This window comes from Erpetoichthys calabaricus, chromosome 9 (assembly GCF_900747795.2).
Source record: "Erpetoichthys calabaricus chromosome 9, fErpCal1.3, whole genome shotgun sequence".
NCBI classification, from domain to species: Eukaryota; Metazoa; Chordata; class Cladistia; order Polypteriformes; family Polypteridae; genus Erpetoichthys; species Erpetoichthys calabaricus.
The window spans coordinates 13,167,242-13,191,965 of record NC_041402.2 but is presented as its reverse complement, the minus strand read 5'-3'; the positions used below and the strand labels follow the sequence as shown (position 1 = coordinate 13,191,965).

Genomic DNA, 24,724 nt, shown 5'->3' with positions numbered 1-24,724 from the left:
CAGACATGAGTGAGTGAGTGAGGAGGCAGGCGAATTATGTATTAAGATTCTGTATTGGCTTTGAAAAACAATGATTACTCTTTTATGACAGGATGAAATTGACAAAAAAAACTTAATATTTTTGAAGCTGGCTAATCTACTGACTTTTTATACAGTTTCAAAATTATCAAAGTATAGTACCTATTTTCAAAACTACATATAACTGTTTTAGGTCAAAGCCACGCATATCTCACCTTGCCATATAGACAAACTATTCCTGGTTTCCTCCTCTGCCATTACTGAACTGCATCTGTACTGCTCATATTGATCATCATCTCTGCTGCAGCTGTGGTGTTAGTTCACTAACTGGAAAGGTTATTTATTGTTCCTAAAGCTGAATTCCAAAACCCTTAAACCTCTGGAAGGTTTTGCATTGACAGTACCCTATTCAAATAATGGCTGCTAGCACATCAAACTGACACACTGGAACAAACACCAAAAGACATTTAGGAACTTGAAACATGCCCTGCTCACTTGTGGAAAAGAGGTGATTAAAATTAAGCAGTCTGACTTTGTAGAACACTAATGAACATTTGAGAGTAAATGTTGAGCGTGCATACCCCATAAGCTTCCTCTTATATTCTTATTAAGTTATTATGCTCCCCACAATTGGAGCCTTGAAACAAAATCAGTTATTCTCAAAATATAAAATTCTTGAGAACCGTTGGAAAAGTGCTTGATCACTGTGTGCCAGCTGTAACATCTGTGGCTTTTTGGTTTCTAATTTACCAAAAAGACGACAAAATTTGATATTTACTTGGTCAGATTTTTTTTTTCCTTGAAACTAACCTGAAATGAAAATTAAACCAAAATAATTAGAACTAATCACCAGAAAAAAGCTCGTTACTACTACATATTTTATAACGTACTGTATATGTTACCGCTAAGGTGCAGAAATCAGTTATTCTACAGATTATCAAGGTAATGTGCAGATTAACTAGGGTGATCCGTTAAAGTGCCGAAAATTGTTTAATTTCTCAAATTACCTAGGTAATCTGCAAATTACCTAGATAATCTGCACATTACCAACTAGGCACTCGTTAAAGTGAAAATAAGATCTTTGCTGGAACAACAGCAACGTTTCTGTACGCTTAAATTAACAATGTTATTTATTTATTTTTCGATATCTAAAGAATCAAGTTAATACAATCAAACAATCAACAAATTATTTGATAGAATCAATCATCAATCAATTAAAAAACTATAATACAAAGAATCAAACGGTTTAAAATATTATTACAATTAAGGAAATGAATTTGCAAAACATATGATAAAATTATGCTAACTTATTAGTGCAATCTAAAGATTGGTGACACTTTGAATTACATAGCAATTGGTTTTTGCGACAAGCACACCTATTTGTGGTACATTTAGATTTGCAGTCACATTTTCTGAAACCCTGTCCAGTACCAAGGGATTGTTTGTTTATGGTTAATTAACCATTTTGATTTCTGGCCACAACTGTGTTACACATTCTAAGATTTTATTACAAAATTCGCGTCTGTTATCAGAATGCAAAATACTTGGAGCACCAAAAAGGAGAAAAATATCAAGCAAGTTATAGGCTACTTCATCTGCCCGTTTTGATGTGAGCGGCTTCAATACAACAAATTTTGTTAAGTGGTCTTGGTATACGAGAAGAAACTTAAACTTTCCATCTGGTTGAGATTGGTAATCGATGAGATCCACCTGGCATCTGCTATTGAAATGCAATGAAATAATCGGCTTTACGACAATCCCTTTTTTCACACTTTTTTGTTTTTGTTGACAAGGTTCGCATAAATCCAAAAACATTTTTATTTGGGCTTGGGTTATGTTTTTATAAAGTGTATTTAATTGCTTGATCATTCTGTCTCTTCCACCGTGGCCAATTAACAAATGAGTAGAATACAATATGTCAAACAATTCTTTGGCATGGACAAACTTTTTCACACTTTCTCGCACATCTGACAACGGCTCAATGAGTTTTTCACAGTCTTGTACAGTCAACACATCATACCTTTGAATTATTCGATAATCTCGAGATGATTCTTTCTTCTTGGAAACTTTTATTCACTTTACATCTTTAATTATGGAATCATACTTTCATTTTGTCATTAAAACACTATTATATTTTGAATCTTCACTAAAGAGGTTTGCGAAGAATTTTTTCTTCATTTTACTCACCAATTCGGTGCTTGCTTGCATACTAGGAGTTAAATTTATCTGCTTTAAAAAAAATCACGACACAAATTAACGCGCTAACAGGCAGAAACGAATTTGAAAACAGAATTAGCTATGCTACGCACTGGCAGCTGACGCAAATTATGAGAAATAAAAACAACCGGCGACGACAAGACGCTAGCAAAACCAAACTAAAAGTGGAGGGAGAGGGGGAAGGAGTAGGGAAAGGAAATGACAGAAACAAACTTTTGAACTTTAACGATACGGAAGCCGTTAATGTGCACATTACCTAGGTAAAATGCGGAAAACTCTTGATTCCGCACGTTAACGGAGCAAATCAGTTAATCTGCAGATTAGCTAGGTAATGTGCACATTAACAGCTTTCGAGCTTTAGCGGTAACATATATACTGTAAATAAGCTTACTCAACATCATTAACAAGTTTAAACAAAAAAGTTTCACATAGTGTATTTGATCCTCGCCATGCCTCATTTCAGTACCAAATGTTGAATGGGAAAGCTAGGATGACCTGTCTTTGTCAAATGCTGTCTGCATGTTTTTTTTTTTTTTTGTTTTTTTTTAACAAAAAGAGTTAGATATATTAATGTAATGCTTGTGCAAAGCATGAACCAATATATTTCTAACCTAATGTCATTCTAATTACAACACAATATGTTTTGCTTGTACGTTTTTCAGCAGCTATGAGTTTAAAGGAAACAAACTCTATTACTATACATTACATATAACCTTTGAATTCCATATAAGAAATAACAAAAACATATTCAAACTGAGGAAAATACATATTGTACTGTTTATCTCTCTACACATTACATGTTAGATTGACTTTCTTTTGCAAAATATGTAGCTTTAATCAAATATGATAGTAACCAATGCAAGTCAGCACAATCTAATATCATAGCAAAAACAATGCTGCATAAAAGAAGCAATGTATAAATCTGCTTATGTCTGCATGAAATAAGCCACTGCTTAAACAAAACATCCAAAATTTGCTACCCAAAGGCAAAGAGAAAAAACAAAAGAACCCTAAGTCTTGCAACTGGTGTAAAAATATTAAGTCTTTCAAATTTTTCCTCTAGTCTCATATCACAACAATATAAAGGGAGAGTCAGCAAGAAAAACCTGACCCAATTTGAAATCACACTTTAACAACTTCTTTGCACTTCCATCATTTCCATGTTCTGCCATGCTTCAAAGAAAGAACTTATCTGAGACCTGTATTCGTCAACAAAATCTCTGAACATAATTATTTTAGACAAAAAGGGCCTCATTCTCTTTACATTTTACCTAACTAGTTCAACATACATTGTTATTTTCTAAATAAAAAGTACACTACATTATCTATAAGAAAAACAGTTACATTCAGACAAATCAATTCTATATCAGTTTGTGTGTAAATTTTATCTGTCTTAGAAACTTTCCTTATTCATAGTGCACTTTTCATCATCCTCAGTTTGGAGAAGGACGTGGCAACCCAATTCCTTGAGCATTAAAAATTCACGTTTGCCATTGTGTCCAGTTACACTTAAAGAAACACGAACACTGAGGAAGTGCTACTGTTTATGATAGATAGACAGATAGACAGATAGATACTTTATTAATCCCAAGGGGAAATTCACATACTCCAGCAGCAGCATACTGATACAAAAAACAATATTAAATTAAAGATTGATAATAATGCAGGTAAAAACAGACAATAACTTTGTATAATGTTAATGTTTACCCCCCCGGGTGGAATTGAAGAGTCGCATAGTTTGGGGGAGGAACGATCTTCTCAGTCTGTCAGTGGAGCAGGACAGTGACAGCAGTCTGTCGCTGAAGCTGCTCCTCTGTCTGGAGATGACACTGTTTAGTGCATGCAGTGGATTCTCCATAATTGATAGGAGCCTGCTCAGCGCCCGTCGCTCTGCCACAGATGTCAAACTGTCTAGCACCATGCCAACAATGGAGCCTGCCTTCCTCACCAGTTTGCCCAGGCGTGAGGCATCTTTCTTCTTAATGCTGCCTCCCCAGCACACCACCGCGTAGAAGAGGGTGCTCGCCACAACTGTCTGATAGAACATCTGTAGCATCTTATTGCAGATGTTGAAGGACGCCAGCCTTCTAAGGAAGTATAACCGGCTCTGTCCTTTCTTACACTGAGCATCAGTATTGGCAGTCCAGTCTAATTTATCATCCAGCTGCACTCCCAGGTATTTATAGGTCTGCACCATCTGCACACAGTCACCTCTGATGATCACGGGGTCCATGAGGGGTCTGGGCCTCCTAAAATCCACCACCAGCTCCTTGGTTTTGCTGGTGTTCAGTTGTAGGTGGTTTGAGTCGCACCACTTAACAAAGTTATTGATTAGGTCCCTATACTCCTCCTCCTGATGCAGCCCACGACAGCAGTGTCGTCAGTGAACTTTTGCACGTGGCAGGACTCTGAGTTGTATTGGAAGTCCGATGTATATAGGCTGAACAGGACCTGAGAAAGTACAGTCCCCTGTGGCGCCCCTGTGTTGCTGACCACAATATCAGATGTGCAGTTCCCAAGACGCACATACTGAGGTCTGTTTGTAAGATAGTCCACGATCCATGCCACTAGGTATGAATCTACTCCCATCTCTGTCAGCTTGTCCCTAAGGAGCAGAGGTTGGATGGTGTTGAAGGCGCTAGAGAAGTCTAGAAACATAATTCTTACAGCACCACTGCCTCTGTCCAAGTGGGAGAGGGATCGGTGTAGCATATAGATGATGGCATCCTCCGCTCCCACCTGCTCCTGGTATGCAAACTGCAGAGGGTCGAGGGCGTGTTGAACCTGTGGCCTCAAGTGGTGAAGCAGCAGCCTCTCCATGGTCTTCATCACATGTGATGTCAGAGCAACAGGCCGGAAGTCATTCAGCTCACTAGGACGTGATACCTTTGGGACTGGGGTGATGCAAGATGTTTTCCAAAACCTCGGGACTCTCCCCTGTTCCAGGCTCAGGTTGAAGATGCGCTGTAGAGGACCCCCCAGCTCCAATGCACAGACCTTCAGCAGTCGTGGCAATACTCTATCTGGACTCGCTGCTTTGCTGGCACGAAGTCTCCTCAGCTCTCTGCTCACCTGCGCTGTTGTAATTATGGGTGGGGATGTCTCTCCTATGCTGGTATCAGTAGAAGGATGTGTGAAGGGTGCAGTACTCCGAAGTGAGAGTGAGAGTGGGTTAGGGTGGTCAAACCTGTTAAAGAAGTTGTTCGTTTGGTTTGCTCTCTTCACGTCTCTCTCGATGGTGGTACCCCACTTCGAGCTGCAGCCAGTGATGATCTTCATCCCATCCCACACTTCCTTCATGCTGTTATTCTGCAACTTCTGCTCCAGCTTTCTCCTGTACTGCTCCTTCGCCGCCCTGAGCTGGACTCGGAGTTCCTTCTGCACGCGCTTGGGCTCATGCTGATCACCGCCTTTAAAAGCCCTTTTCTTCTGGTTCAAAAGGCCCTTGATGTCACTTGTAATCCATTGCTTGTTGTTAGCATAGCAACGTACATTTCTTACTGGAACTACAATGTCCATACAGAAGTTGATGTAGTCAGTAGTGCAGTCAACAACTTCCTCAATGTTCTCACTATGTGATCCCTGCAGGATATCCCAGTCTGTAGTTCCAAAGCATTCTCTCAGAGCCTTCTCTGCCTCCAGGGACCACTTCCTGAATGAGCGAGTGGTTGTAGGTAGAACCCTCACTCTTGGTTTGTAGTGAGGCTGAAGCAGAACCAGGTTATAATCTGCTTTCCCAAGCGCAGGCAGCGGGGTGGCGCTGTATGCGTCTTTAACGTTTGCATACAGTAAATCAATAGTCTTATTTCCCCAGGTGTTACAGTCCACATACTGGGAGAAGGCAGGTAATGTTTTGTCCAGCGTCACATGGTTAAAGTCTCCAGCGATTAGCACAAGCGCCTCAGGGTGCTGCGTTTGTAACTTAGCAACAGCAGAATGGATGATGTCACTCGCTGTCTCCACGTCCGCCCGAGAAGGGATGTAAACGATAACAACAATGACGTGTCCAAACTCTCTGGGCAAGTAATAGGGACGCAAACTTACGGCCAACAGTTCGATGTTCCTGCAGCAAGTGGAGACTTTGACGTTAACATGTCCAGAGTTACACCACCATGTATTAACATAGAGAGCGAGTTCTCCTCCTTTGTGCTTCCCGCAAGTACTTGCATCTCTGTCTGCTCTAACTGTGCTAAACCCAGGTAGCTCCACGTTAGCATCTGGGATGGTGGTAGTTAGCCACGTTTCACAAAAGCACAACAAACTGCATTCTCTGTAGGTTCTGACATTTTTCACCAGCGCAGCCAGTTCGTCGATCTTATTTGATAGTGAGTTCACATTTCCCAGGATCACAGAAGGCACCGAAGGCTTAAAACGACACTTTCTCTCAAGCCGCTTCATTTTTAGCTTAGTGCCGGCTCTGCTGCCATGATACTGACTGGTAAATAGGGAACCATACTGGCACTGGCATTTGTTCTCAGTGCTCGAAGTTGAGTACTTGAATAGACGAGTCTCGGCGTGTAAAAATCCATGCCCACGTTGTAAAAGTAAGTGTGTCCAGGGAACAAATCCACATAAAATAAAGTGATAGGACTGATAGGAGTGATCAATAAAAGAGAGAAAAATAAAAGAAAAGTAGAAAAATAAAGTCATACACAGAGCTGCTAAAAAGGCTGCCACTCTCAGCGGCGCCTGAGTCATTGCATTATTTACTGTAGAACACTGCTATAAACAGATTAAAGTCAAGTTTACTGTCTTATGTATGCAGTACAAGGAAATTCTTAACTCCAAGTCTCCTCAAAATAGCTTGTGCAGTTGCTACATTATTTGGACCGTTCCATCGTTTCTGCGACCTGCGCCACCACCATCTACTCAAAGCATCATGATGTTCCAACATTGATGGATTAAAAGCCAGAAGTCTGCATGACCATCATCATCAAGTCCTCCCGTGAGAACCCTAAATATGAAGAGGACTGTTTCATTTATGTGAGGTAGAATGCCCAGAGGGGACTGGGCAGTCTCATGGTCTAGAACCCCTGCAGATTTTATTTTTTCTCCAGCCGTCTGGAGTTTTTTTTGTTTTTTCTGTCCTCCCTGGCCATCGTACCTTACTCTTATTCTATGATAATTAATGTTGTCTTATTTTAATTCTTATTTTGTCTTTTATTTTTCTTTTCTTCATTAAGTAAAGCACTTTGAGCTACATTTTTTGTATGAAAATGTGCTATATAATTAAATGTTGTTGTTGTATAAAGAGCTTCAGAGCCAAGATCTCTCTCTTCATCTTCTACTTTAAACTTTGCCATATTGAATTCAATTGCAAAAAGGCACAACTTTTAATGACCACTACTCAAGGGAATTCCAGCAACCATTTAATCACAACCAAACAGAAAAGCACTTTCTCCAACTCTTATTTGAAAAAAACTTCACATCAGCTGGAACTCAGATTGGCAAGATTTGGTTTTGCTCTGGTTCATTCACTTTGAGATGGCACCTTCATTTCAGTCATTTTTTTGTATTCATTTTACTTCAAGGACTTAGGCAGGCTTTGTCATTTAACAACATCTGCTCAGCTACCATTTTAAAATGGATTTTGTGCGAGTTTGGTTTATAGCATTTTTTTGTATGCATTGTGTATAAAGTTTATTTTGTGAGGGGATAAGGGAGGGTAATTTTCTTGTCCATAAAAATATTTCTTAATCTTGTATCTATTAATCCACTATATATACTGTTTGCTTATTTTTTGATTAGGATAAACTTTGTTAAGCTGGAAGGGAAAATGTCTTCTTCTATTTTCACATGACCTTTGGGGGTCAGTCACTGTACAGCAACCCTGAAGCAATTTTCAGGTTAAGGGCCTTGCACAAGGGCCCAACTGAGTAGGATCCTTTCTGGCAGTAACGGGATTTGAACTGCCAGCCTTCCAGATACCAACACAAATCCTTAGCCACAGAGCCATCACTCTACTGTATATGTGTTATGTTCACCTTTCTTTAGAATATACTGTAATCACCTTTCACTTTTATATTTTGCTAATTACTGTCTTTGAACCATTGACTGATGGAATAACTTTGGGAAATTTGGTGTAAGGTGGAGTAGGATATTGACTTGGCCTAGACGAAGCTTCTTCCACGCCTTTGGCCTAGAAGTGTAGCAACCAGCCAAGGTACTTTGAGCCAATCATTACAAGATGACACTAACTCAGTACCAAGAAAAGACACACAAAAAAAAGCACACATAGCATCTAACATTGCATTTCAGTCTAAGGATCACACAAACAGCACTGCACCTACTTTTACACATCTTTGCAGTCATTTCCAGTACAGTCTAACTCTGAATATAGAAAATGTAATTTTGTTAGCTTATCTATTAATATATAAAAATAAAATCTGAGATAACCTCACTAAAAGTTACCATTTTCACTGGACCTTTGTGCCTTTTAACCTCAATATCTCCATTGCACAAAATGATACATACTGTATGTAATTTTTACACACTAGAAATGATTGTGTAAAAAACAAAGCCAATTTCAGGTGTTTATCATGTCCACAATAATTACTGTGCATTTTTAAATATTTAAGCATGTTAAGAAAAAAAAAAAAGATTTTTACGCTTACCACTAAATAACTAAAGGTTGATCAAACTAAACATCTGCTACTTCTTTTCTGACTGCTCATTTTACAACAAAAAAAGGTCACATTCATTTTTTATCTAGGTCAAAAGGCGGCGCGCTTAGACGCTGCGGCTGTGTGCTCTCCGACTCAGATTGTGTTTTTTCCACCCTGCCTGGATAAATACACGTATAGCCGGCAGGATATTTTATCTATCGGTTTACGGAGCGAGAGTTGCTCGACCTCCGAGTTTCTCCGCGTCCACAACATTCCGGACGACATCGCACGAACACCGGGCTCTCCGTGGATTACAATCCCAGCTTCGAGGAGCCGGCGGCGGCGCAAAGAACGTAAACAAAAGAGGGGGTGCCGAGGCGGCGTGCTAGTGAGGCTAAGGAAGCAGCCACACAAACCACCGCTTCCAAGCATTTTCTCCTCAAATGTGAGGTCGCTGGCAAACAAACTGGACGAGTGGCAGCTGCGGATTGCAACGGAAAAGATCATCAGGGACTGCTGCATATTGCTGATCACGGAGACGTGGCTTAATCCACTCATACCGGACACGGCGATCGAGATAGCAGGCCACACAGCACACCGGCAAGACAGGACAGAGCAATCCGGTAAGAAGAGAGGAGGGGGGCTGTGCATTTATGTGAACAATAGCTGGTGCACAAATTCCACCATAGTCACCAGACACTGCTCTCCAGACGTGGAGTTTATGACAATTAAATGCAGACCCATATACCTCCCCCGTGAATTCAATGCTATACTGCTAACTGCTGTGTACATAGCACCTGATGCTAATGCTAACTCGGCTCTGGGGCTTTTGCATGACACCATCAGCAGGAAACAGAGCAAGTATCCTGAGGCTGTTCACATCATTTCTGGGGACTTTAATCATGTAGATCTGAAAGCAGTTCTCCCTCAATTCCATCAACACATAAAGTGTGCAACCAGGGGAGTAAAAACACTGGACAAGTTGTACACAAACATCAGACAGGCCTATAGGGCTAAACCCCTAGCACACCTTGGCCAGTCTGATCATACATCTCTGCTTCTAATCCCTGCATATACTCCCCTCAGGAAACAAGCTCCCATTATGACCAGGACTGTTACCATATGGCCCGAGGAGGCCTCCCAACAGTTGCAGGACTGCTTCCAGAGAACCGATTGGGAGGTTTTCTATCACCAAGACTTGGAGTACCACACTACTGCAGTCCTGGATTACATCAGGTTCTGCACGGACAACGTCACCAGGGACAGACGCATAAGGATTTATCCTAACAGGAAGCCCTGGATGACGAGGGATGTCCAGAGTCTGCTGAAAGCTAGGAATACTGCTTTCAGGTCTGGGGATGGGGCTCTTTACAGTGTAGCCAGAGCGAACCTGAAGAGAGGCATCCGAGAGGCCAAGGCAGCATACAGAAGGAGGATAGAAGATCATCTGAGGAATAACAACACCAGGCAGGTGTGGCAGGGTGTCCAGCACATCACCGGCTACAAATCCAGCAACTCCTTGGCTGCTGAGGGAGACGCTTCTCTGGCAGAGGAGCTGAACATCTTCTTTGCCCGCTTTGAGGCAACACCAACAGCAGCTCCATCACAACAGCCTGTTCACAACAGCAATTTACTCACAGTGGAAGGGTGTGAGGTGAGGCGGGTGATGAGGAAAGTGAACCCGAGGAAGGCTGCAGGACCCGACGGTGTGGCTGGACGGGTGCTGAAAGACTGTGCAGATCAACTGGCCGGAATCTTCACCAGGATTTTCAACCAGTCCCTGTCCCAGGCCACTGTCCCATCCTGCCTCAAGTCCTCAATCATTGTTCCGCTGCCAAAAAAATCCAACATGAACAGTCTGAATGATTTCCGCCCAGTGGCACTCACATCTGTCATCATGAAGTGCTTTGAGAAACTGGTGCGGAGTCATATCATCGCCTGCCTGCCAGCAGACCTGGACCCATTTCAGTTTGCTTACAAAGCAAAGAGATCCACGGATGCTGTGGCCACAGCCCTTCATGCTGCCCTGACCCACCTGGAGCAGCAGGGGAGTTACGCCAGACTGCTCTTTGTAGACTTCAGCTCGGCGTTTAACACCATCCTCCCACAACGACTGGTGTCCAAACTGGCAGATCTGGGACTTCCATCACTCACCTGCAGTTGGATACTGGACTTCATGTCGGGTCGCTCCCAGAGGGTCAGGCTGGGTCTCCACACATCCACTGCTCTCAGCCTCAACACCGGGACGCCGCAGGGTTGTGTGCTCAGCCCGCTCCTCTACACCCTCTACACATATGACTGTGTCCCCACTCACCATAGCAACAAGATTATAAAGTTTGCGGATGACACGACGGTGGTCGGACTCATCTCGGGCAAGGAGGGTGAGCTAGCATACAGGGACGAGGTGGAGCGACTGTCAGAGTGGTGCACAGTCAATAACCTGCTCCTCAACAACAAAAAAACAAAGGAGCTTGTTATTGACTTTAGGAAAAACAAAACTGACATCCAGCCACTCACCATTGGCGGGGCATGTGTGGAGAGGGTCCCGGTGTTCAGGTTTCTGGGTATGGAGCTGGAGGATGACCTGACCTGGAGTGCCAACACCAAGGAGCTGCTAAAGAAGGCACAGCAGAGACTGTATTTTCTGAGAATTCTCAGAAAGAACCACCTCCCAAAAAATCTGCTCCTTGCTTTTTATCATTGTTCCATTGAGAGTGTGCTCACGTACGGACTGTGTGTGTGGTACGGCAGTTGCACTTCCTCAGAAAAGAAAGCGCTACACAGGGTCGTCAGGATAGCGGAGAGAACAATTGGTTGTACCCTCCCCACTCTGGAACAAATCTACACCTCCCGAAGCCGCAAAAAAGCAATAGACATTTCGCAGGACTCATCACATCCCGGTCATTGCCTCTTCCAGCTTTTGCCATCGGGCAAGAGATACAGAGCTATGAAAACTAGGACAAACCGCCTTAAAAACAACTTTTATCCGAAAGCAATCATGGCCCTGAACTCAAAATAAAACTGCTCTATATTATTCTTCCAATGTGCAATATATACCTTAGGTCAACAAGTGCAATTTGTATATTTATTACTATTCGGTTTGTTATTATATTCTGTCTTTTTGTCATTTTAACCCTTATTCCTCACACTGAGTTGATTGCACCTTCAATTTCGTTGTTCCTTTGTAAAAGTGACAATGACAATAAAGATCTATCTATCTATCTAAGCGAACAAATTACACATTTATGATGAGAACCATGATTGAAAAAAAAAAAGAAGAAGTACTGAGTTATTATTACTGTTCCACATATTGTTCTTTGCTGCAACATTACTTCTGTTTCTCTAAATCTTTCACTTAGTTTCTCAGTAAAATTTTGAAAGGGCTTACACTAAGTAATCCTAAAAAAATCCATGTCAGACCAGCTTTTTATTTATTTTTCATATGTAACATACATTTTATCATTCTTCCAGGTTAAGTTGGGTAGAACAGCTAGTTATGTGTGTATGAAATTTATATTTACTGTAGATATTGATGACCTAGATATATACTGGATATACACACAGAGAATATGTACAATCTACAATATATTTGCAAGTATTGATTTATACAGATACATACATATTACTTATGTTATGTTGCAATATTTGTTGTAACAACTGATTTTTTATCCTGTGGATAGAAACTTTCCCTGAATATACTGGTGCAAACACCAATGGTCCCGTACCATCTACCAAAAAAAGGAAGTGAGAAAAATGATTATGAAGGATAGTGTTGAATGACAAGTAATACAATTTTGACTGTGGTGTCAATATCACTTTTTGAACCTTAGTACTTGTATAATTTTCATAGTTGTCTTTTTAAGTACTTTTCTAGTATCAGTATAATAAACAACCCTGATGAAGGATGGCTGAGGTCTTTAATAATCTTGTTTGCCTTTCTAAAGCAGTGGATGTCATATACTGTATGTCTTGAACAGAAGGCAGATGGGTGCCAGTAATATTCTGTGACACTTTACCCACCCTCTACAGCTCTCTGCATTCTTCAGCCTAGCAGGTGCTGTACCAGGGTGTGATGCAGCCAGTGAGGATGAAATCTACTGTGAATACATAAAGAAATGTGAGCCATCCTCAGACATTTTCTGGAACCAGAGGTGTTACGATTAGGTACTAGATGATGAAAGAGAGAGAGCAAGTCAAATTTACCTTATTCTGTATTCACAATGTTACTGTAAGACATTAATTGTTGGTGTATGCATCACTGTAGACTTTCCTTTGTGCCTCTGTACTTACTCATTATCGTCACATTACCAGTAATCTAACAGTGCAACATTCACTCATAATATTGTGCCAATGTAGGATGCAAGTTAATGACAAAATACTACTGTTAGTTGCTCCTATGTACCCTAATCATTTATTCCAGCAACTTTTCCCATATAGTGTTTACAGACATTATATAATGTATTGACATTATGTTTACATCTTTAAACAGTTACGCTTCAAACAAAATCTAGTAAGACTTCCTTATTCTTGTATCAGTATTTATGACATGGACAAGACATACTCAAACTTTTGCAAATAACTAGTGTAATCTAGTTCAATACTGCACAGAATTTGTCTAAGACTGTCCAGAATATATCTAGGACAAAACCAGAATTTTAAGTAACATCATCAAGCACCTGCTTGGCTGGGAGATATACTGTACATTATATATACACTTAAGTAGGTATATTTTGCTAATACAATTTTCTGGAACAACACCAGATGATATTAAAATTCCTTCATAAAGAATCATTTTTGATATCTTACACTATATTTCTCACTCATCAACTTGTCTTACTTAATTTGAAGAACCGCATTCTACCTTTTTGTTTCAAAAGTTTATCTGCAAGGAATGGATGGAGCTTTTTCAGAATTTGGCAAGAATTCCTTAATGATGTATTTAAATAAATAAAGTGGGCCTCTGTTAACCTTTCTGAAATTTCTTCATATCTGTGGGACTACTATTTGTGATTTGATATACTTTATTAATCCCCAAGGGGAAAATGTGTTTTCGCAAGACTTTTTTAATGTCAGAACTATATAGTGGACTTTTTCTTCACAGAGTTCTCCAAATTGGAGAGGAGATGGTAGTTGATACAAATATTCAACCCAAATGTTTATATTGACTGATTTAAAATGTTACAAACTTGTTTCATGAAAATTCCAAATGAGATGAAACGTGCACACTCCTGTTGGAGCTTGCTAACACAGCACAACTGGAAATGTCAAGCCAGCCTAAATGCAAAACTGTGTCCAATGAGGCAATGTGGAGTAGAAAGAGAAACTCACACAAACAGCTTAGGTAGAAAGAAGACACAAGGGTATAGCAAGCTCTGAAACTACAGAGGGAAATTCTTGAAAAACATTAGACGGTTGCAATATATAAGAAGGAAGCCTAAAGGAATACTTCAACCAAAAATTATAATTTTCATATCTTTTACTCACCCTATCCTGTATGCAGTGATGACAAAGAAAATGTAACTTTCCGTTGAAATTGGGATAACAAAATTTCTGATACATTGGGCTTCAATAGGACCAAAATTGGACAAAAGAAAACACAACTAAAATATCTATTAAATAATTAAAATTACTTTTGCAGCATACTGCAAAAGTCGGTTATCCAGTCTTCTAAATTTAACAACAAACAAGCCTCAGAGTACAGCTGAAGTCCTGTTGAGAATAAGAGGCAGCAGGTATTCTAGGAATCTGACAGATGTTTATAACTCTGGAAACAGCCCAGAAGTAACTTCAAGCTGGAACTTAAAAGGCACTCCCTGCCAGGAAGAGAGTTGGGACAAAGACCTGTTGACAGGAAACTAAAGAGGCCAGATAACTGTGTAGAAAAAATGCAATATAAAACATAAGATGAAAGACAGAATGGGTGTGAAAGACCAGGGCAAAATCCATTATTCAACAGATTGTTTTTGAGTTCAAGAGTGAGCATAGATATAATGTATTAACTGTTTCATAACTAAATCTGTTATTTTGGATCAAGTTCAGCTATTAGTTTTGTTATACATACATTCTGTTTTGGAAATGTTTCCACATTGGACAAAGTTTTAGGAGATGACTGATGACATAGTATTTCAAGATTACACCAGAACTACTGTTTATACTTAATATTAAAACTGTAATACATTATGGCCAAATACTATAGAACCATTTGGTAAACAAAGTATAGCAATTATACCAGTAACAACTAAATAAAAACCTGCTGGTAAAGTGTGAAAATGTAAAACTAAAGACTCAAAATTTAGATTTTCTTTAACAATTACAAATGTGCTTCTTTTGTTAAAATATGCACTGTCATGACTGACAAAAGTTATAAGAATGTTCACTGTAGTAAAACGAAAGGAGACAATGAGATAAATATCACATGCTAGAGCAAATTATTTTTTCACTTTATATGTTGACATTACCTGTAGATGCAATTCAGAAACATAATTTAAATTTTCATTTCTATTCTGATTATAGTGAATTGTATTCATGAACCTAATTAAAATATACTACTTTAGATATGTCATTAGGTAGCTACTTCAGAAAGGTAAAACACTGGATAGGTAAAAATGTGTCTTTAAATTGAGATAAAACAGAAATTCTTTTAGATGTAAAACTTAACTCAAAAGACATTAATAAGTAATTAATAATAAATAGACAGATAGATACTTTATTAATCCCCAAGGGGAAATTCACACGTAATAATATCTATATTATGGGTGGATTCATTTAAGCTGTACACAATAATGACAAATGTTCCATTGTCCACCTGAACCATATTATATCTCTGAGGCTTTTTCCATAATAAATGTTTTCTTTCTAATTCATCTTTTTTCGCACAAAATTTCCCAACACCACATTTTCGTGATCTTAACTAACATATTTCATTGTTATTTAAATTTCTTTCATTTAAGGTAGTTGCATGTAACTGTTTGCATTGTTTGACAGAAAAGGTCACACATTAAGAATGTAATCTGTTTCTGGGTAATTATGCAAATGTTAATAAAAAATATACAGAATCACAGCCCCCTGCATTTACAGTCATTTTTTTTTAAATCACTTGATCTAGGGTCAAGTGAGAAAAACACAATTGTTTACTGTATAATATGATCTTAATACAGAATAATTTTATCATCAACAAAAACACCTTCCATTTAGATTTTATAGAACCCTACTTTAAATGCAAAATCCCACTATATTACATGAATAAAATATTCATCTATTTTTCTCCAATATTTTTGCTCTTTCTGTCCGTTGATCTCCTCCTGCATTTAGTATGATGGAGTAACACTTTCTTTATTGTCCTTTTGTTTAGTAAACAAAACATAAAAACAAAACATGACCCAATCAAACTAATGAAAATAACACAGAAAGTAAAATAGTATGCTTGTTACTCATTATTGCCAATTTTGCTACATTTAATAGATTAATTTTACAGGATGTCTGGATGTCTGGGTTTACACATAATTTGAATAAAAGTGCTCTTTCTGGTAAACTTCAATATGCTTGAATTAATTGATTAAATATATCTTTAATATAGAATTCCTTCAGAACATCAATTTTTACAAGTTAAAGCCCTTCTTAAAATGAACCTGCCTAATCTGCCTTAACCTTACGTCAGTAACCTCACTTAACTTTATTTTAGCTAGTAATGAGAATATCAGCACTTACTCCAGACTTTATCAATTAAAGTCACAGTGTGCACATGAGGCAACATTGGCAAAATTAACTCTTTATTAATTCTTAAGTAGGGAACAGGATTTAATGTACACCTAATATACGTTCTTCACCAATTTGTGAACAACACACTGTATTTCATTTAGAATTTGTTCTTTATACACATCTTTCTAGATCCAAATTATATCAGTGCCTGGACCCTAACTATTCAATCTGACACCAGCCCCAATAGGTCATAAGATTTAGGACTGTCCTAAATTAAGGTCATCATGGGAAAAGATACTTGCTTATCTATCAGACATGTTTGGACTTATTCCTAAAAGATAAGTGAAGTATTTTTCCAAGACAAAGGTATTTTTTTTTCCATAATCATGATATACATTATTCGGCACTGGAAATTCTGTTCTTCATTGAGGTATTCTGTATGCATTATAATAAATACCATCTCTGCTTTTGCATCTTCAAATGGGGTGCTGGTCGAAATGTGAAAAAAAGCCTTGAAACTGACCAAATACATCAATTTCCAAGCCACAAGTGTCCATAAATTCTGACCCCCTGTGCATATATTATAAAATAATACATCTAAATCATTTCACAAAATTTTTTTTATGATATTCTGCCATTTTAAATTGAATCCAGATCTGCTCTTCACCTCATTTCTTATCTCCATCCCTGGGAAACTTTCATTCCCAGGGGGTATGATTTCATGTAGCTCACTTAGTAAATGGTTCAGCTGCCGTTGTTTTAAGTGGTTTAAGCACTTAGGTTATAAGTTTTCATAGTATTTAGACAAATAAGCTATCATTTTATTATTAGCAATATTACCGACTCATTACACAATAATACAGTTAGCCTCTTTGCTGAACCTTATTGCTATAATGTAAGTGTTTGAATCCTTGCTTCCTTTTTTCACTTTTAGAGGATTTATTAAATGTATATATACCCCTCATTTTACTTGTTTTTATGACAGTGACATTTCTTGTGAGCGCTGCAAGATGTCAGATAAATTCTGAGCCAAGAATTTGTGACAAAATGTATTACTTCCAAACTCCTTTGTTGTCATAAACTTGCTTTAGAAACATATATACAATGTTTTCTGAAATCAAAAGATTTAATGCTTCAAATTAGACATACAGTGGAACCTCGGTTCACGAACGTCTCGGTACACGTACAACTCGGTTTATGACCAAAAAGTTCGCCAAACTTTTGCCTCGGTTCATTACCACACACTCGGTATACGAACAAGCCAGGTTCCCTTTCGGTTTGTACATGTTCAGTCTCTCCCTGTGCATTTCCTGTGCAGCGAGCAAGATAGAGAGCGAGAGAGCACGACACACACACACACAAAGAGGCAGCGCAAGAGACAGAGCCACACACACACAGGCAGCACGAGACAGAGAGAGCCTCGCACACACACGCGCACACACACAGAAGCGTGCTAGAGAGACACACAGGCGCTCCAGGCTCACAAAAGACAGACCCAAACACACACACACACAGGCGCGGGGGGGGGGGGGGGGGGGCGAGGCCTGCACACACACAGGAGCGCAGGCACACAGGAGCGCTAGAGAGACACACACACACAGGCACTCCAGGCTCGCAAAAGAGAGACACACGCACACACACACAGGCGCGGGACAGAGAGAGCGAGCGAGGGACGCATTAGGTAGAGAAGGCTTGTTTTTGTTTTCAGTTCTATTTACAGTGATCGGTTCGTAGCCTGCATTGTTGCAATGTTACTTTTCTTGGTGGTTTATTAAATTACGGATTTTTCAAATGTTCATTTTTTCCCCTGTGCTTAAAACTCATTAAAAAAAGTGTCCTTAGCGAGCGGTTCCTAGCACTATAGCGCGAACTATTGCAGTGTTAGTTTTCTCTGTTGTTCAAGGTTTTCTCAGCGTTATTCAATGTTTTTACATTTAGTTTACCATTATGCTGTGCATTCTATGGTATAATTAACTATATTTGTGCTTAAAAACTAAAAAATATATATATTTACATACAGTTTGTACGGTCTGGAACGGATTAATTGTATTTACATACAATCCTATGGGAGAAATTGCTTCGGTTCCACTGTACTTATAAGTTGTTAAGCCTTTTGTTTTTACATTTGGGTTATTATTCACGAATGTTCTTAGTTGGTAGGGTGATATGTCTGGTTAATTCAAAAAACAAATTAGACTCCAGACTTCTAAATAGCTACATGATCCATATACATCTACTAAAGCAAAGTAGGAGTTTATGTATTTTTTCTTGTTTTTCTCCCTAAGTTTATTTGTACATGTTATTCTTTATTGGTATTTATAGTAAGGAATATCACTTTAACCCAAGATTTGTAAATTTGAATATGATCTATGTGAAATACAGTATATGTACTGTGTATAACTGTATATAACAGCATTGTAATTATAGACATGGCTACATTTATTTGTCTTTATATCTTAGACCCTGAAGATGAGTTATGCCCTCTTTGAGATACTTTGGCAGAAAGAAGATCTCTTATATTAAAAATTGATAATTACCTGCTGTATTCACGGTGTTCACAATATTGTATAAACTTGTCTCTGGAAAAGTAGTTTACGATCAGCCTACTGAATTGTGATTACACTTAACACCTGTATAGACATTGACTTATGATGGGCTACTAGTTGGGTTATATTTTGATTTTTCTCTTTCACTTCTGTAAAAACTGCTAAAACAAATTTCTGTTCATTATGAAGCCAATAAATTATCCACTGGTAACTACTGTACAGTACTTGCACTTAATTGTACTATACTTTGTGCTTAGCTATGAGTACAACTACAGTTAGACAAGTTTGTGGCTGAAGAGTTTTTCTATAATACCTACTTTTTTCCCTATGTAATTTCCCAATTGGTGTATGTATATATATATATATATATATATTGTGGAAAGCATACCCCCATGACACAGACAGACAGACACCAGAATGTCCAAAACACACTTATTTCTTTTCACACCACAATGCCTAACTCTACCAACTCTTTCTTCTTTCTTTCTTTTCTTCTCTCTCTTTCTCACCGCCTCTCCCCTCCTCACAAGCTTTGTCTCCTTCCTCCCAACTCTGGCTCAGCTTCTGGAGGGAGGTGGTCCCTTATGTACTGACCCAGATGAGCTCCAGGTGCTCCCCTTGATGACACTTCCTGGTGTGGCGGAAGTGTCAAGAGAGCCCCCGGAAGCCCATAAGCAGACCTGGGCGGCTGCCCCCTCGTGGCCCAGGGGAGGTATTGTCCATCACGGGGACCATCCAGGCGTCCCATCTGGGACAATATATTTAGGATGGTCGTTAGTTATTTTGAGCTGCCACAAAGTATCCATGAACACTGAAACTGAATTTAATATACAACACTGGTATATCTTTGCATACCCCCAGTCTATCGACTCACCCTCCCACAACACCCTGACAACTGTCACACCCTTTTTCTACAACCGTTACATATTTACATAATGTTTAATTCATCTATGAAATAAAAAACATTGATGGTATTGTCTTTATGCCCTAAACTGTTAGTACCGCCTTACTCCCACAAATAAAAGGGCTTTAAAAACATCATTTCAAATTGAGGCTTGCTAGTCAAGAAATGAAAATCATGAAGCAAAGCAGATCAAGAAATATCAGGATTCTTTATATAAGGTACTACATATACTCATGTAGACATTGACTGAAATCCATGAAAAGAGTCCAACAGGAAATACCAAGAAAAACTTGCTTTGCTGGCTACAAACTGACTAAGCAATGCTACCACATTGTTGGTTTTTTTTTGTTTGTTTTTTTAATACTACTGTTATATTGTTTCAGACTGTAATGGTTTACAGTTGCACAACCTACACAATGATACAAGTAAGACAAGAATATGAATGCTCTGAATTTACTTTAAAAAGATCAAAGTATTAAATTCACAAACACACATGAATTAGGTGGTCTTTACCTGAGTTACTGAACCCCGGGTGCATCACTTCGACATAAACTTCAAAGGTTGTTTCGGGATTGTCTCTGTAAATAATGGCAGAAAGATTACTACTTAAGGAGACACACAGCTTCCAAAAAAAAAGTCATCTATCACCCCAACATTCATCACTACATTTAAACTGGACAAACTTTTTGTTAGTCATTCAACAATGATGTTGGTTGTCCCAAAGTACCAGATTCTAAGCCAACTTAGCTTTGTGACAAATATAACAAACAATAGGGTTAACAGATATACATAAAAAACATACAAACAAGCATAAAGCATTACTCCACCAGTTACATCAGACACCTACAAGTATTGTGTCAGCAACTCTACTCTTCTACTCTCAGAGATGGCAATAAGTAAGGATGGCAATGCAATGTCTTATTGAGTGCCTAATGAACAGATGCCTGCTTTTTTTTTTTTTTAATTCAGACCTAACAGGCCTAAAACCACTGCTCAGCTTGGCCATATAAAAATGAAAACAAAGTACAGTTACATTGGTGATATGAAATAGTAAAAAGAAAAATGTCACTCATGAAAATGTAAAAGTGAGGAGTGAAAAGTGAGAAAAGTTACATGTAAAAGACATTACTGATATAACTGCAAGAAAACTGAAAACGCACCAAAAAAATCAATACATTTTCTTGCTTCACACTAACACATCAAAAATTAACCAAAGGAGAAAATATATTAACACTGTACAACCAAGACTGCTTTGAAGGAACCCATTAAGCTTGATTTCACTGTAAAACCTTTAAAATCTCATCAAAGAAGCATTCTTTAATGCCTAACTTCTACTTCAATTACTTAACTTCCAGAATAAAGTCTATTTTCACACGCTAATATGTCATTTTTATTTCGTCATTACCAAAACACAAACAATTTAGATCAAAACCATATATTAAATATACTGTTAGCCACATGTTTTCTGCTTTTTTTTTTTTTTTTTTTTTTTTTAACTTCGACACATCTAAATTTTCAATAAACTCTTTACTTAAAATGTCATTAAGTTATTGCTGGATACAGGGCCTGCACATTGTGATTAACAGTCCAAAGCTTTAACACTAGTCTTCTTTAAACAATAAACATTTTCTCTGTGAATACTAATTTTAAATTTATCACTAAAAAACACTCATTTAACTATAATATGCTTAAAGTATATTATTTTAGCCAAATTCCACCTAAATTCTAAAGTCCTGTTTCTTAAAGTAATTGGTACCTGTAAGCAAGTGTGCCCTGCAATGGAGTAGTACCTGACCTAGAGATGGCTCCTACCTTGTTGCCAATACTGTTAATATAGATTTATGATCCTACAAAAAATAAGTTAAATGAGTTTGTTAAAGGATGAATAATTTAAAAAAAATAAAGGAAGGATGGATTGGTATTCTTTTCCTGAATGTCTTTTCCATTATTCTTTCAGTGGTTACCTATCTGTAAGCAAACACTTTATCTGAGGGCACTGACATAAACTTAAGCACAAAGCATCTTTGCCTTTCCTATTACACTACACAAACCTTCTATGAAAGAAGCAGTATGGCAAACAAATTGTTGCCTTGGAAAAATGACTTGCATCTCTTCCATCCATCTTCCAAACTTGCTTTCCTCCTGAGAAGGGTTGCAAAGGAAGCTGGAGCCTATCCCTGTACGCATAGACTGCAAGGCAGGAACAATCCCTGCACAGGGTGCCAGTCCATCACAGGGTGATCACACACACACGGAGACTAGAGCCAATTTGCATCACCAATCTAACCATCCCATCCCACATAAATATCTATTCTGACACTTGTAAGACCATTTCATTCACTGTAGTCATTCATGCAAGCAAGCGTTCACATATCGTAGCTGATATATAACACATAAATATTTAATTAACCTTCAGACCATAATTCTAATTTTTTAGAAAGGCCTGCTTTCTTTTTGTTTTTGACAAAACTTTGAAACAGGGGTACATTCATAAGGAGGACTTGTTCTATTTTCACTTCTACATACCAAAACAAAACTACATCAGTGTAATTAAGTAAGTAAAGTCATTAAGCATTACAAAATAAAATGGAAAAAACATAAAATAGATTCAAGTAAATTATTAAATGAATTTAAGCCTGGTAGCTTAATAACAAACATTAAATTGGACAGCAGGGCATATTACCAAATTTCACCCATCAAACCAAGTTAAACCAGTACTTGGCTTTGAGAACTACCCAGAATTGTGCACTAGCAAGAAACAATCCTGGGATATCAATACAAAGTTACACTCACCCAACCAAGGCCAATAAAGAGTGGCCAGTCAACACAAATGCATTTTCAAGGATTGACAAAAGAAAACTGAGACACCTGTACAACTTCACACAACACAGGTAACAAAATTCAAACACCCCACAGACGCCTCTATTGGGTCCAAATGTTGTGTGTATTACTGTCTATCTATCTGCCTGTTCCTATCTGATTACAGTACTAACAGAAAAGGCATCAAAATCTGGTACAGTATGCCTTACTGCTAATTACACGTGGGACTGGCATGCAGCACTGAATGTGTAGAAGTATGCAAAACATATTATCCTTACTAAAGATCCATTCACAGAAATAAAGTAAAAAAATAAATGGTAGAAGTAAAATACAATGACTGATAAGGCACGCAATCTGGATATCTTAAAAAAGGACAACCGAGGAAAAATGCATGATGCTTCAAGGCAAACGTGATGAAACTTGAAGTTATTGTCAAAGTATTTATGGGTGTTGCTTTAGGTAAGGCTTAATGGGGCCGCTGACACTTGTAAAATGGCAAACCTGTGACACTGAAAGTCCAACATTTATAGACAACCATATTAAGAAGCAGCTGTCTGATTATTCTCAATATATCTGAATTAAAATATTAGCTTGATGCAAAGGTTAAGTATAAATTATATGCATTATATAATTTATAAAACTGCACTTCAATGACTGTCAAAGCTAACCATTTCTACTAAAAGCAAATTCAGAAGTGTGTAAAGATTAAAACATTTAACTGCCCAAAGAAATGATGACCAAAAATGCTCTACTATTATTTTGTTTTCATTCAATAATTCCGCACCGCTCGTCAATAGCCTACGTGCTCTGTGTTACTTCAGGCTTTGTGTCGCTCAGTCTCAGGTGACATTCCGTGCCTAGTTCATTATCCATTAATGTCTCATTTATTACATCAAAACAACGTGTCTGTGTGCCACAAATAACCCCTAAACGGCAACAAGTCCAAACCTCTACGAGGCCTGGCTGTATCTGACATTCTATAAACTCCACCTAGAAGGCGCTTCTTCAATAGATAACACACAAAAGAAAATACACAAAACCCTTACTTTATTCGCGACCCCATATTTGCTTTTCAAATTATCCGGGGTTAGGAATGCAACAGCGAATAACAGATTAATTATCTCAGTGTATTTTCCCACTAGTCTGCGTCAAACTGCTCCAAGAAACGCCATGGTCACAAGGCGCTTACCAGAGCGCCACTGCCTAGTTGATCTATGGGTAATGTAGTCATTACTGGCCAAAGTCTAATTGCATGAAGGAAGAAGTGTCCGTGAATTGAACTACATTTCCCAGAGCGCTGTGTTGTGCGACAGTGTTTTGGACAATGTTTCTATCGGCATTACGTCTCATTCATTTGTGACGCGGGTACGTTGAATTCCCAATAGTTTGGGAAGGGTATTTTGCCTAACTTCCAGTTTTTCACAGTTATCTATGGCACTGTGCCTAAACATGCGTTTCTAATGATTCGATCTCGATCGGATAGCACATGACCACATTAAAAACAGACGCTCTTGTAATCGGATCGCTCGGACCTCACTCAGAGGTGTCCAGAAACCGACAGCGATCACATTTAACAGAAGTGTAAATGCAAATAACTTTTCTTTCCTCGTACACCAATTACGTAAGCGGAAGCTGTTTTGAATTTTGCGCGGGGAAGGTGACATTGGATTTCAATATAAACATGTTGCGGATATCCTATACTTATTTTAATAACCACGTGTAACCCGGCTAAGTATTCAGATTCAGTATAGATTTAAAAGGCATGATATTTCCACGTGTAACGGAAAATATTTCTAACTGAAAGAGATTTAATTAGCAGTCATGATGCTAACAGAATATAGTTTAAAGGATTAATGTATAGGATTATGCCTATGTGTTACCATACATTTATCTATTTTAATTCAATGTATTAATCG

The 24,724-nt window shown here is 38.4% G+C and overlaps 2 protein-coding genes across 7 annotated transcripts in view; one reads left to right on the top strand and one right to left on the bottom strand.

Annotated features, from left to right (window-relative positions):
- Positions 1-24,724, top strand: part of LOC114657372 (LIM/homeobox protein Lhx2) — a 412,444-nt gene that overhangs the window by 22,836 nt on the left and 364,884 nt on the right. The gene's annotated exons all lie outside the window — the stretch shown is intronic.
- dennd1a (DENN/MADD domain containing 1A) overlaps positions 1-24,724 on the bottom strand; it is a 1,314,459-nt gene that overhangs the window by 1,089,546 nt on the left and 200,189 nt on the right. For 4 of the 6 annotated variants that reach the window (XM_028809158.2, XM_028809156.2, XM_051931937.1 and 1 more), the window contains exons 1-2: positions 23,855-24,002; positions 20,502-20,566 (exon numbers count right to left, since the gene is read on the bottom strand). The exons of 1 other annotated variant lie outside the window; for it this stretch is intronic. In XM_028809158.2, the coding sequence (XP_028664991.1) occupies positions 20,502-20,566; positions 23,855-23,871 (82 nt within the window). In that variant the 5' untranslated portion in view covers positions 23,872-24,002. Of the gene's footprint in view, positions 1-20,501; positions 20,567-23,854; positions 24,003-24,724 lie in introns of those variants that run through there. One more of the 6 variants, XM_051931935.1, reaches the window with a different exon arrangement.